General features: G+C 48.2%; 1 protein-coding gene across 1 annotated transcript in view; it reads left to right on the top strand.

Moving 5' to 3' along the window:
- LOC147672004 (nmrA-like family domain-containing protein 1) overlaps positions 1-15,069 on the top strand; it is a 65,289-nt gene that overhangs the window by 17,453 nt on the left and 32,767 nt on the right. The window contains exons 2-4 of the mRNA XM_086948062.1: positions 12,496-12,734; positions 12,972-13,221; positions 13,601-13,791. Coding sequence (XP_086804188.1) covers positions 12,496-12,734; positions 12,972-13,221; positions 13,601-13,791 — 680 coding nt within the window. The remainder of the gene's footprint in view (positions 1-12,495; positions 12,735-12,971; positions 13,222-13,600; positions 13,792-15,069) is intronic.

Consider the following 15,069-nt stretch of genomic DNA (forward strand, 5'->3'; position numbering starts at 1 on the left):
TGTATCTTGCCAGCCTCGCCCGAGGCGTTCTCTGGTTTTTTCGTGGCAGTCTCCAGAGAATTTCGAGTCACCCCACAGAAAAAGCACAAAAAGGAATAAAATAGTTTCCAGCCGATATGGGTACTCTTTATTAATATCGCTGAACTATTAGGTTAAAAAGATCGGTATGCTCACTGGAAATTTAGGGATCCATAGCATATATTAATAGCACTGAAAGAACGTCGACATGTTTCTGCTCTATTGGCCCGTGGGTCTAAGAGCATTCGTCAGGACAAAGACAACACTAAACATAGAAAAAACTACATTTCACCATTTGTGATGTAGAAGGGTAGAATTTTAAATTTCAGTCTTACCCTTATGAGGTTCTATGGAGTCCAGGAGGCAGAGTCAGCACAAGACGCAGAACACGCTTCTGTTGCGGCCTGGGACAATTTGTCCATACCTCCTGAGGGAACCCTTTTTTAACATATTTAAGGTTCATTAATTCAAAGCTCACCCAACTTAGAGGTGACTCCATAGAACCTCATAAGGGTAAGACTGTGAAATTTAAAATTCTACCCTTCTACATCACAAATGGTGAAATGTAGTTTTTTCTATTTTTCTATGTTTAGTGTTGTCTTTATCCTGACGAATGCTCTTAGACCCACGGGCCAATAGAGCAGAAACATGTCGACGTTCTTTCAGTGCTATTAATATATGCTATGGATCCCTAAATTTCCAGTGAGCATACCGATCTTTTTAACCTAGTAGTCCAGCGATATTAATAAAGAGTACCCATATCGGCTGGAAACTATTTTATTCCTTTTTGTGCTTTTTCTGTGGGGTGACTCGAAATTCTCTGGAGACTGCCACGAAAAAACCAGAGAACGCCTCGGGTGAGGCTGGCAAGATACAATTTGTCAAACCCAATGATTGCTGCCATAACGTTTGTGTGGGGCGGAGAATAAGATATACCGCTTCTCGTTATACACAACGTTTATGAGGGTTTTTCAATACTTCTCTCGGTATAAGTGGTTACAAGTGTCCTATCCACTCTTGATAATTTCTACCCCGGTATTGCGGCCTGTCATCTGTGATCCCGGTGGCCCTTGAACTTGGTGCTTTGCTGTCTGGAGGGGATCGGCTGCCTTGGAGGTCAGCGGCGGGCCCGGCCAGCAGCGGACGGCTATTCCTTCCTCCCCCCTGGGCGCCTGTGCACGGTGCAGCTGTGGGCATCCGGGAGAGGCCTTGCCAGGGGGTGTTTGGCTGATCACCCGCTTATCGACCCGTGTTTTGGCGGTGGGGCCTTGTCTCTTGGTGGCGTTTGGAGCAACTGCTCAGTTGCGTGGGCCTGGGAGCACCTTGGGAGTCGCGTAAAAGCTTGGCCCTCAGAGCTGTGGGGCAGCAGGAGAGAGCTGGTGAGGGCAGAGGACAGGCTTTATCCCTTTGGAGTGACCGGCTGTCGGGCAGTGAGGTTGGGGCCTGGTTTTCGTCGGATCCCAGCAGCAGTGTACCTCTCGCCCTTGCTTTCGGACCGGGGACTGCAGCTTTAGGCGGCGGAGTGCAGGGGCCCACCCGTGGCTTGTGCCCTTGTGCTGGAGGATCGCTAGTGAGCTGGCCTAGTATGTGCTACCCCTCATCCCTGTTGACAGGACAGTGGCCTGGGCGGAGCCCATGGCCTTTGGGACACTGACTGATCTTCCGGACACTGGGTGGTCCGGCTTTCTCCTGCCCCTCCTCTTTGGAGATCTCTAGTGACACTGAGCTTGTGTCTGGGGCGAAAGCGTGGGCTCTTGGTTGGGCCCTTGTCAGTTGGCTGCGCCTCCTTCATAGCTCTACGTGTTGGGGCACGGACCCCCTCAAGGGGCAAGATGGCTGCGGCCAGAAACCGAAAAGATAAACCCCTGAAGGATATGCCCCAGAAGGTGGCGGGGCAGCCTACCTCACCGGTGGCTGACAAGTCACCACGCTCTGACGATAGCGAAGCACCGGCGACCAAGGCCTTCATGCTAGAATTGTTCTCAGCCATTAAAGAGGACATTTTAGAGCTTCACTCACAACTTGCAGGAGGGAGATGAGGCGCAATGTGGACGCTGTGGGGGAGCGAGTGGCGACTCTTGAGGAACATGACCTAGGCACCGTGGAGGATATCCATCAACGCCAGCAAGATGTGCTTCGCCTCACGGACCAGAACCTGGACCTTCAGGTGCACACCGAGTACTTAGAGAACAGGTCTCGGCGGAATAATATTCGGATTAGGGCAGTCCCGTGGAAAGGAGAGGGGGATGATCTGCGCGAATATGTAGGACCCCTTTTCCGCCAGATCCTAGATGAGGAAGACCTACAAGGTATCCAATTGGACCAGGTCCATTGTGTGGGGCTGCCTCGGATGGTGGGGGGGGGGGGGGGGGGCAGGGCCCCTCCCACTGACCTATTAGTGTGTATGATTTTCAGCTTAAGGAGAGGATCCTCTGGAAGGGACGTGATCTCAATCCCCTCCAATTCCGTGACCACCACCACCCGGCACTCTTCCAGGACTTGGCGGCCTCTACCCTTGTCAAGCGTAGGGAATTCAAGCCCGTCACTAACCACTTGAGGGAGCAGGGTATTCCCTATTCCTGGGGGCACCTGTTTTGGCTCATCTTTAAACAAGGGAAAGCTAGTCCAGGTTCGCTCCTTGGAATCAGCCTTTTGACATTTTGGGGCTAGAGCGGCCTGCTTCCACACCTAGACTGGGTGGGTCGCCCAGCAGGCAGCGCAGACTATCTGCAGAGTGGCAGCGGGTCGGGGAACCTTCTTCCACGGCAAAACCTGATCTCTCAATGAGCCTGCTGGAGGGGGGGGGGGCTGCGGTGGCCTTGGTAACGGACACGTCTGGGGACGCTTGAGACTCAGCGGCATGGCACTGGCTGGGCCTGTAGCTGGCGCCGGAGGCGGACAGTTCTCTGTTGCAGTGTGGTAAATCCCTTATGTCCTTGGACGGTGGTTTGTCCTGTATCAGGAATTGGCAAAGTGAGATGTTGGGGTCATGTTTCCCTGCTATTGGGGCCTGTTTAACAGACTGTTTGTTTAGGTCTCGTGGTGTTAACTGCGGTCTCGCCAGAGACCTATAGTCAGCGACTCAGCTTTCCAGGGGACAGGAGCTGGCCGCGCGCATCTTGAAGGCGATCAGAGCGGGCCACGCGCACGAATGCGCTCACTGTGGCCATCTCCTGTCTCCTGGGAAGCGCAAACACACGCATGCGCAGACACACACACGAGCGCCCATGCGCGCACACATACAGAGACTCCCCCAATCCCCCCGCACACATACACACGTGCGCACACACGTACGTACCGAGAGACCCCCCCCCTCCCCCCTCGCCGCCTAGAAATGTGAGCACCAACTAAAAAGGTCTCCCATGCTCTTGCCGTCTTGTGCCCTGATGGCTCTCTCGCTCTGGGCCCCCACCGCTCCACACCAGTTCTCCAAATTGTTTTCTACTCTCTGCAGCAGAGGGAGGTCAAAATGTCATCGCCGGCCGCTCGATGTCTAGCGCGGCTCACAGGCCGCAAGCGGCTCATCTGTGCGGGACGGGTAGGATATTGCGGATTTAGGATTTACAGCAGGATTGTGTAGGATTTTATTGGGCTACGTGAGCTGGGCTAAGACACGCCCCCCCATGCTGGTTGTCATTGCACGCGCACGTCTTGTTTTTCAAGCGATCGCATAAGTGAAAGCGATCGCTTTGTCTGCCGTGCCTCCCGGGCTCGCTGCGAAAGGGAGCTGTGAATAACTGCCTGCAGCCCTGTGCGGAGGTGCATCATCAGAGCTGTGTGAATAACTGGGTCAGCCCCGTGCGTGAGGTGCATCATCAGTTGTGTGAATAATAACAGCTGTGAGCAACAGCATACTCTTGCACACACTCACTGCTCACCAATTCAAAGTTTGCTAAAAACTTGATGCAATGCATTGTCATACACAATGCCAATAACTCAAACTTTAATGCTGCAAGACCTATTGCATTGTAAATGCTTGTTCTTCTCTACTGTGAACTTTGCGCCTTTTACTTGTTTGGGGTCTCAAGTGTCTGGGAGGGGGGGTCTGGGGTTGTTCTGGGGGCTCCGCATCAGCTTTCGGGGGCATCAGGCGAGGATCCAGGGATCCGTTGGGACCATGCAATCCTTTAGGGGCCTTGGTGCTGGGTCGCGCATTAGCTAGCTATCTCCTCCCTTGGTATGGTGGGTAGAGACCTGAAGGTGGTGAGCCTCAATGTTGGGGGACTAAATAGCCCAGTGAAGTGTGCTGCTATTCTCTCCCTTCGGGAGAATGCGGAGGGTGGTGTGTGCCTCTTAGGAGACGCACCTCTTCTCTAAAGATGTCAAGCGCATGGCAGACAAGCGCTTTCCGCTTCAGCTCTGGTCCTTGGGCCCGAACAAGAAGCATGGGGTGGCTATTCTGTTTAGCGTGTGCACTGCAAGGTTATCTCGCAGGTGGTGGACATTAAGGGCAGATTCTTGGCTTTGCGCGTACAATGGGGAGATGCCCTTCACAATAGGGTCCATTTATGCCCCCAATGTCAAGCAGGAGCCCTTCTTACGCGCAGCCCTCTCGCCCTGATTCTGGTGGGGCGAGACCTGAATATAGTGATGGAGGGTGGGGTGGACAGGTCGGAACAGATCACATCAGGCGGGGGCAATGTCACAAGGGGGGAAACAGTGGCTTCTAGAGGGTGGGTTGCATGATGTATGGTGTGTTCAGCACCCCCAGGAGCGCGACTACACCTACTACTCAGCAGCCCACTATACATATGCGCGTTTAGACCACTTCCTGGCCATGTCCTCCTTCTTGCCTCTTTTGTCTGCGGCAGATATTGTGCCGCGCTCCCTATCAGATCATGCTCTTATCTCTGTGCTAATTACCTCCAGCGGTGCTCAGCCGCCACCGGCCTGTTGGTGCCTTCGCTATTGCATGCTCCACTCTGAATCAGTGGTTGCGAAGACACGTGACGCTATTACCCACTACCTAGTGATAAAATGAGGTGGGGGAGACTCCCCTGGCGTCGATCTGGGAGGCCTTGAATCTGGTGGTGCGAGGACAATTTATAGCACTTGCGGCAACATATTCTCGCCTGCGCAAAGAGAAGCGCGCTGAGCTGGAGAGGGAGGTTAGTGGCCTGGAGGCGATCCATAAGCGGACTGGGGCTCCGAGGGTATGGAGGGAGCTGGACACGAAAAGGCGCATGCTCCAACACCTTGACCTCGACAGGGCGACGCATGCCTTATTGCTCCTACGGCACAAGTTTTACCTCTGCGGGGATAAAGGGGGTAGGATGCTTGCACACTGATTGCGGGTGCGCACTCAGTTAACCACTATCGAAGCCATCAGGGACCCTGAGGCAACGGAGCAAACCACTGTTGCTGCCATTGTAGGCGATTTTCGCCAATTCTATTAAACTCTACATAAGAGGGAGGAAGCGGCTTCGGGGGAATAGCGGAGTATCTTGAGTCGTGTGGTATTACGCCCCTCAGGGCTCGACAAATCCGCCCGCTCGCATTTGCGAGGGAGAATGGATGAGGACGAGCAATTTTTAGGTCCTACTCGCCCTTTCTGGCGAGTAGGAAGTCAAACTAACTTTTGTCCTCGGTCTTTGAAAACAGAGCAAAAGTGACAAGATAACATGATTTAAAGGCATTTTTATTGCTCATGAAGGGAATGAGCAATAAAGATGCCTTTAAATCTTATCTTGTCACTTTTGCTCCGTTTTCAGAGACGGAGGTCAAGTGGGTTGCAGTCAGGTCGAGGGGATTTTCCATGGTACTAGACCAGCAGGACTAGTACAATTTTTCGGATTTGTCGAGCCCTGCCCCTCTATCGGGAGTCGGCAGAAGCTTTGGATTCAGCGATACGCATCGAGGAGGTTAAATCCGCTATTGTGCGGCTGAAATTAGCTAAATCTCCTGGGCCAGACAGCTTCTCAGCCATATTTGATAAAACTTACTGTGTGGAGCTGGCTCCTCTTTTAACGTGCCTTTTTTAAATTCCTTTCTTGATACAGGAGCGGTGACTCAGTCCATGACCGAGGCGGCAATCGAGGTCATTCTCAAGCCCGGGAAGGACCCTGCAGAGTGTGGCTCGTATAGACCTTCTCGCTCCTCAACATTGATGCCAAACTATTCGATGGAGTGATTGAGCCGATCAAGTGGGATTTATTTCAACGCATCAGGGTGGGGAGGACAATACTAAGTGGCTGCTCCATCTTATGGATCTGGTGCACCGCTCGAGGACGCAGGCCTTCTTGCTTTCTATTGACTCGGAGAAAGCCTTTGTCCGCGTAGATTGGGGTTATCTGTTTGCGGTGCTGAGAGCTTTCGGGGTGGGGGACAATTTCCTACGATTGGTTCAGTGCTTCTATGCGGCTCCTAAAGCAGCGGTGCGGGTGAATGGCTGTAGGTCTGCTCTTTTTCCCATCACCAGGGGAACTGGACCGGGTTGCCCCCTCTCCCCGTTGCTTTTTGCTCTCTATATGGAGCCTTTCGCCCTGCCCGTTCGGTCCCATGTCGGTATCTCCGGGATCATATTCGGGGCAGATGTTCAGAAGATCAGTTTTTTTATGTACTTTGTATGATTTTAATCAAATCGAATAAAGTTAATTTGACTGACTGATCAGTCTATATGCAGACAACACAATTTTAGCGTTGACTAACGCGATGCCTATCGGCAGAACTCCTCTCATTCCAAAAGGTGGCGGGTTTAAAGTTAACTTTTCAAAATCACAAATCCTTAATATCTCCATCCCTGAGGCTGACGCCTTGGACTTGCGGCAGGACTTCACCTTCCAGGGGGTCCAGTCGGACATTACGTACCTGGGTATCCGACTGCCCCATCCCTTACTAAAACTTTGTCCTTAAATTACACCTTGCTTGTTGATCATGTTACCAAAGCCCTTTTGGATTTGTCCCGTCTCACCGTGGCCTCGTATGGGAGGCTGGCTGCGATAAAAATGACTGTACTCCCCCGTATTTTGCATCTCTTTCAAATGCTGCCCTTGAGTTTCCCCACCGGGTACGCTGAGGAAGCTACAGGGGCTTCTCAATAGGTTCTTATGGAATAATAAAAGGCCGCGACTCGCGTTAGCCGTCAATACTACCCCGAAAGCGGCAGGCGGGTTAGGCTTCCCCTTACTGACAGCATACTGTCAAGCGTCTAGCCTTCGATACATCGTAGAGTGGAATAAACCACTGTCTAGTAAACATTGAAACTTTATGGACCAGACGGTGGCGGGGTGTAACATATGGCGGGAGTTGTGGTTAATGCACAAGCGCAGGGCATGGGGTTTGTATTCCTCCCCAGTGACTTCCCCGACACTTAAGGCATGGGACCAACTGGCGCAGCGTAAGGGGTGGAACACCTTCCCCCTATCCAAGGACTCCTATCGTGGATAACCAGGACTTCCCGCCGGGATGCGCGTCCGCTGTCTTCCATCGCTGGCGAGAGGAAGGCTGTAAGATGGTGGGCTCTCTTTGATCTGGAGGGTCTGATTCTGTTCCCTAGGTTGTGTGCAGAATACTTCTAGCTGCCTAGGGCTGATGCCTTTCATTATGCACTGGTGGCGCATTGGGTGACCCAACCAGCCAACGTGGCCCTTATGTCTCGGCCGCTGACGGTTTTTAAAAGATGGTTTGTCTGTAAAAAGGACGACCGGAGGCTCATTTCGGAGCTGTATGCGATGGACAAATGTACAGGAATTTTATAATACGCCATCCATGAAAGCAGCGTACGAAAGCGCAAATTCGCTGGGAAACAGAGCTGGGACGCCCCCTGACGAGAAAAGTGGGAGTTTTCTATTGTGCCCAACATACGGCCTCTAACACTGCGGGGACCGAAGTAGCAGCATATTGGTACTATACCCCGGCGCGTGTCAAGGCTTGGCATTACACGAAATCAGGCCTCTGCTGTCGGTGGTGTGGGCTTTCAGGGACACTGTTGCACTTGCTGTGGCCTGAAACTGGAGCGCTACTGGAATATGATCTTAGGTGAGCTAGATGCTGCATTTCAGATTACACTTCCATGGATGCCTGAGCATATGCTGTTGGGGCTTCCCCATCCTAAGTTCTTTCCTTTGCGCTTGCTAAGGGGCAGACAGATTGCATTGACTTTGTTAGCTGCAAGGCAGGTCCTCTTGGCACACTGGGGCTCCCTGGCGGTGCCTGACCCCCGAGATTGGATCCAGCTGCTTTGGCACATCCTAGCCATGGAATGGCTCTCGTTAGGCATGGAAAGGAAAGGCTCTGAGTATACTAAGCTCTGGGGGCCGTTCCTACAGCTCCCGTCTCAGCACTCTGAGAGTTGACATGCCTGAAATACTTGCAAATCTTACAACTTATCCCTCTGGAACCTGCGGGGGCTACGTCTGCTGTTTGAGGTAGAAGCTGATGCGGGGTTGGATTGGGTGGAGGGTTGATACGGGAGGGTGGTGGGTAGGGGGGTTTTGATTTTCATGTTTTGCTTTCCATGGTTGTTTCCTTATAAAAGCGGTGGTTATAGCTCAAGCGGGGCGGCGGAGCTCTTCATGTGCGCGGGGTCGACTCCGGGGTGTAGGCCCAGACGCTGTCATTGCTATGCGAATACGCCCTGCCGGCGAGTTGATGTAGGCAGCTGGGCTGTGTATCAAGATGCCTTCCCGCATAATACAAATGATTGACTCTAAATATGGTTCTCGCCGCTGAGGCTAGATGAACCCTGCTCATCCATGAATCCAGCCTTAACCAAACTGATGCGGCTGCATGCCACAGTCACTTAGGGGGTGCCAAGTAGTGTGTCTAGGATCAGCTCAAACAAAACTAATAGCTACAAAATGTCCAGGAGGGCGACTGGAGTCCTGTGGCTCTTGACGCTTCACAGACCTACTTCTTGGAAGTTTTCTGAATCCAGAAAATTATAAATCTGCATCCATTTGGGTATGGCAGATATGCCTACTACCTGATGCATGCTGCGGCACACAACACGTTGCTGCTTCAAACAATACTGCCGCCGGTGCGTCATCCATGTGTGCCTCTTAATGAGGGTATCAAGGAATTTTCAAAAGGTTTCACATGCTGCTGCCGCATCCACACGGGACGAAATTTAGGCCAATCAGTGGCCTGTCCACCGGCCACACTGACTGAAGGCTTGATTTTATTATTGGCACTGCGCTCAGGCTTGGCTCTTTGCCGGGCAAACCGAATGAGAGTACGGAGCTTGTGAACAGTTGTACTCGTTATTTTTTGTCACACGTATTGCAGTGTAGACCAGACCTGAGACATAAATTCTGTGCAAAGCACCAGCACAAATTAAGCCTTGGTTGGCATAAAGCCACACTTGGAAAAGATTAGGGAAAGCGTAGAGGTATGTACGGCTCAAAGTCCAAAAGGAATCTGCTCTTCCGTGAACTGTGTGAACACCAGGATATGGGGAAAACATGAGATTTAGATAGTGCTATCTCAATCACAACACCATCATTCAATGAAAAAACAGTGTTCAGGTGCTTTGCAGTATAGCTCCCAATATCACTACCAGCCATTTTCAGCCTTGAACAACTTGTCCCTACTGGTGCTTGCTGAATAGTAGGCTTTCTTGCCATATGTCAGACCATTATGTTCTTGTCGAGATTTCTTTCCCAGGCTTGCTAATACATTGTCCTCCTAACTCTTTCTAATTAAGTCACGAGAAGGCACCTGCAAGGGAAAAGTTATATCAAGCAGAAAAAGACCACTTCATGTTAAAAGAATGCAGGCCTAGTCAGGCTAACTATAACATGAACACTGAATGTCAAGTTTAATATGTGACAATGAGTCCACATACAACTACAAATAAATGGAAACCTTATTAATAGTTCTAGATCACACTCCTCTTATACTCAAAATTCAGAGTTTGTTACTAGAAGAGTGAATGAGAAATAAATGTTGCACACTATTTACCTATATGAATGAATCTCTAGCTTCTACAGGGAATGTTTCTAGTGAGAGGATGGTTTCGAATAGGGACTACATGTTACATATTACATTTAATGTGTTAAGGCACACAGTATATATATTGTCTAGTACATGAGAATAATACACTGTTGGTGACGTGCAATGAAGGAGCCAAATTATGCTGCTCTAATTAAAAAATAGCATTGAAGAAAATGTGTAAGTCTTGGTGAAACGTATAACTGATTTCTCCCCACCTTAACCCTTGATTCAGTGCCCAGGATCTCAAACATGCATCACTGTCGACCTCATCGCATTTTATTGGTATCACAGAAGTTGCAAGCTGTCCCGTTGTTGTTGTTGTTGTTAGATCCTTGGCAGTGCATGATTGTTCTGTATGTGCTCATTGTGGTTAATTCAGTATGTTGAAGGTGAGACTATATGCTTCTAATTATAAAGAATGTACTGCTAGCTAGTTTATTAGCAGTATTTTTGAATTTGCTGCTTTCTCTTAACAATTGAAATGGTAATGTAATCAGTGGTCCTCGAAGATCTCTTGGTGACGTTTGGACAGTGCAATATGAAAGTTAAGATGACATAGCTCCCAAAAGGGTGTGTGAAGGAAAAACCTAGTTTGGATCTATCTTAAAAGGATTTTGGTCAGCCTGAGTTAGGACTGAATGAAAAGGGCTGTTGGGTACCTTTTTTAGGTCTAGCTATTATAGCTCTGAACTATTGTAGTTGAAACAACCCTCTTGAACAAGCGGATTTCTCCCAATGCATGATGTCTACTGAATTGTGAAGCTTCTGCAGTCGCGCGCTATGCTCGTTCCCTCCCACTCGCTTGCTCCCCTGCTCCCCCCACCCGACTTGAAAGGAAGCCTCGCACACCAACATGTCTCCAACACCACCAGACATCAAAGGCTGCTGCTCCCCGCCCACCCACCCCCCACAGCAATTCCCATATGCTCTTGCCTCCTGTCTCTCCCCCTCTCACGCTCTCTTCTTCCCTCCTCATTTACTCTCCCTCACACACTCGCTCATGTTTACTCTTCCCCCCCCCCCCCCCAAATATCCTCTCCCTTCAAGCCCGTGGCCTCTCATTAATGCCCACTTATCTTCCCTTGGCCTGCTGCTTCTTAATAGAGTGCGCTTTTTTATCTGATTTTTCTCACTTGCCCTTTCGCTCTCTCCCTCTTCACAGCCCTCTCTCTCATTAATCTTACGCTGTCTCTCAGTCTTGTTGATAAGACATGCTGCTGTTTTCTTTTTACCCTCCTTTTCTCTTCTCTTCTCTCATTTTTGTCTCCCCTTCTATGTTTTCTCTCCCTCGCTAGTCCAGACTCCCTTCACCACTTTTCTTTTTTCCTTCATCTCATCTTTCGTTCTCGGTCTCGTTATCTTCCCTCATCTCTATCCTTCCCCTTCCGATTGTGTAATTTCCTCCGGTTTCTTTCGGTCTTGTTTGTGTTTTTTGTTTTTTTGACACGGAAAAATGAAGTGATTTGCCCAGAATCACAGGGCGCTGCTCAGTTTAAAATCTGCGGCTCTGCGTAAAACATCCTACGCTTTTATGCAAGAGAGCAGAATCTACTACAGATTAGACAGGAACTCTTTCACTTGGCTATGATTTGTCGCTCGCTTCATTTTTTTCTCCCATGCAATTCAATTTGAGAATGTGAATTTTAAATGCTCAGGCATGGTCAATAAAGCAAATAAGGGTATACTTGGCATCCGATTTTAACAGCCCTTTGATGCTTCAAACTGGAAGGTATTTCACCTCTTCCTGCCTCCCTTGAGTTCTTATCAAAAAGTAGACTGCTTTGGATTTACGAAAGTGAAGGCTGGTGTCCCCGTTCTGCTTGTACTCTGACAGGATGTTGAGACGCCTCCCGGGATGCCTGGCTTCTTATTTTTTTCTTTCTCACACTCATCACTCTATCACACCATTCAACAACACTGGTTCAAATATGTTCTCTCAATGTTTCAAGATTTATTACAAATGTCACAAAGATGTTAATATTTCACTTCTGTTCTTGGATTTTCATCACAATAAAATACACTGAACATAATCTTCCCAAAAGTTATTTACTAAAGTTTACACTATTGCCATTATAAATTACAATAACTTTTAAGTATTCATTATTAAAATAAAAGCCATTGTTATTTGTAATATTAATACATCTAAGTCATGTGAGTACAACACATATTGCATTAGAAATGCTATAGGTGTCACGTTTGCAAAAGTTTACACTATTGGCATTGTAAATGACAAAGCTATTAATTTCGCTATTTTCAAAACCAACACATAAATAAAATATTTGTCATTTACAATACCTCAAACTTTCCTAATGCCAGACCTATTGCATTGCAAATGCTTGTTTGATTTGGTGTTTAAAATGGGGTAGTATACAGTGCTCCACCCCCTTCAGAATAGATCTATTCCCCCAAAGACCATTTTCTGGGTAAGAGAAAACGCTGTTGGGTTCGGCCGGGCCCTGCACTCAGACCTACACAACTGTGTGGTTGTAAATTGAGACTTGAATCCTCTGTTCTAAATCTTCTTCTCTTTGGATTTTTCCCAAGGGGCCCAGGGTGGCTCAGTAGCCCGAGCTCTAATCAGTGATGGCACCTTTGCTGTGAGGACTGTGACTCGAGACCCCAATAAGAGTGCTTCCCAGGAACTGAAGAAACTTGGTGCTGAGCTATTCAAAGGAGACCTGGATCACATTGAGACTTTAAAGCATGCCCTGACTGGTGCCTATGGAGCCTTCCTTGTTACCAACTACTGGGAGCATTGCAGTAAAGAGAAGGAGGTTGTACAGGTGAGACCTACCACTCTTATCAGGGGTGAGTGCAAGGAGCTGCCCAGCCATCGGGAGTAGCCCTCTCCCTCAACCCCACCTTGTTATGGGCTGGGCATGGAAGCACTGTACATAGCAGAGCATCTAATATTGGATTGATGTCAGATTTTGTGACAAACCATGAATCCTACATGGTAGGATCTTGAGTTTCAACACCTGTATTTGCTAAATCGATCCTGGTTTTGGTGTCTCTTATAGGGTAAGGCTCTGGCTGACCTGTCCAAGGACACAGGCTTAAAACACGTGGTGTTCAGTGGTCTGGAGAATGTGAAGAAGCTGACGGAAGGCAAGCTGGAGGTACAACACTTTGACGGCAAGGGTGAGGTGGAAGAGTATTTCAGAGACATCAACGTCCCTATGACCAGCATCCGGTTGCCTTGTTATTTCGACAACTTTCTTACCTTCTTCCGACCTCAGAAGGCCCCAGATGGCGATGGCTACTTGCTTGGTAAGAGGAGGAGTGTGGTTATGTTAATTCAAGCTGTGTAGCTGGTTGTCGTAGGTGTTGGCCTTGCTTCTGGAAAGCCATATACAAAATGCTTTTATGTAATTTATGTATTCCAAATGAAACAGAGAATCGCTCTAATTGTTATGTTTATTTGTATCCTGTCAAGAAAAACAATAAAAATACATATTTAAACAAAACATTGTATAAAAAATGAAAGCATATCAGTGCTCATCTGCTTTATTCACAGTGAGCCAGATTACTTTGGGTATATCAACTTTCAAATGCTAAATTCCTAATATATAAGCCCGTGACCTCCAGATTTTATTGCTACCATAGCTGTCGGGCTTAGTTTATTTTGTGTCCCATCCTGTTTTTTTAGCTGTACCAATGGGAGACATTCCAATGGATGGGCTAGCTGTAGATGATCTTGGTCCTGTAGTAGTCAGTGTCCTGAAGGCCCCGGAACAGTTCATTGGGCGGGACATCGGACTCAGCTCGGAGAAACTGACTACTGAACAGTATGCAGCCATCATGACTAAATTCACTGGGAAGACAATCAAGGATGCTAAGGTGAGACTTGCACCTTTTTCCATTGTTCATAGCTTCCCTAGCAACACTTGTTTGTACTTTTTCAGGTATGTATACAGCAAGGGGCTTGCAGCCCACCCATTGCATAACATATGTTTGCTTCATTGTCACTTTCATTTGCTTGCTTCTGATTGGCCATCACATGCTGGCCTCCATTCCTTTTTTTTTTTCTTTTTCGGTTGGAGCATAGACCAAGTACTGATTGCTTCAGCTTGATTGCTGTCCTTCCGCTGATCACGCTTTGATTGAGGCACTTCTTTATTTGTATTCCACTTGTCATCCTGGTAGAACCGTCACAATTTGTAGCTATGTTTTACTATGCTACACACTTCAAAGAAGCCCTTTTCTCCTTTGAACTGGATGTTTATCGTGGCAAAAGATGTTATCTGCTTCCAAAAGTATTACTAAGGCATCAACATGGGTGCAATTGCTTTCTTTTGGTAGGATTTTTTGCCAAATGTCGTCCTATTTTTTTAATGCATGGGGAGAATAGCCGATTTGCTCAGGATCATAGCGGTGTTCTGCCAGACCTAGCAAGCATTGGTATAGTCAATGGATATCCCCATTGAGATATTGGCCCTGCCATTGCCCTTTGATGCATCCAGCACTAATGCACTTAAAAAAACTCATTATTACTGTCGGTCATAGCGCTTTTAAAAATTGGTTTTAGCCACACTGCAAAGCCTCCATGCTGCTGCACAGCATGGCTACAAATCCTTGCCAAAAGCCAACCGCTCTCGTTGGCAAGACCTGTTGGATTTGCCAATGTTTAAGTGTGGTGCTTTCTGGATCTGCTGCTGCTTGCCCCGGTCTACCCCGCTTCCCCACCTCAACTAGGTTTTGAGTCCGTCTAGATCTGCATCGGTCATTGAATTTGCACACATTTTTGACCATGTATGATTACCATTCTCTTTCTTGGTTTTGAGCTCTCTGATTTGCATTCTTGGAATACTAGGTTTGGTGGCTCATGTGCAACTCCTGTTTACCACGTCACTGTTTTTTACATTAAATTGCTTGTAGTACAAGTGTTAGTTGCTACTTAACAGTTGAGCAAACTATTGTGGAAGAGGCTACAGCCTAGTTTTTGTTACAACCTTTTATAGTTTTACTTTTCATTGTTCATGTTTTAATGAGCGATTCCCAAGGGTGTTATTTTTCTTCACACAAGGTAGATTTATGATTGTCTAATCCACCTGTAAAATGCGCAGTACTTCAAAGTCTAAATCACTCTTTATGTAGAAAGTTCTTTTAATTTTCCTT

The sequence above is a fragment of the Lissotriton vulgaris genome, unplaced genomic scaffold (assembly GCF_964263255.1).
Source record: "Lissotriton vulgaris unplaced genomic scaffold, aLisVul1.2 SCAFFOLD_764, whole genome shotgun sequence".
Lineage (NCBI taxonomy): Eukaryota > Metazoa > Chordata > Amphibia > Caudata > Salamandridae > Lissotriton > Lissotriton vulgaris.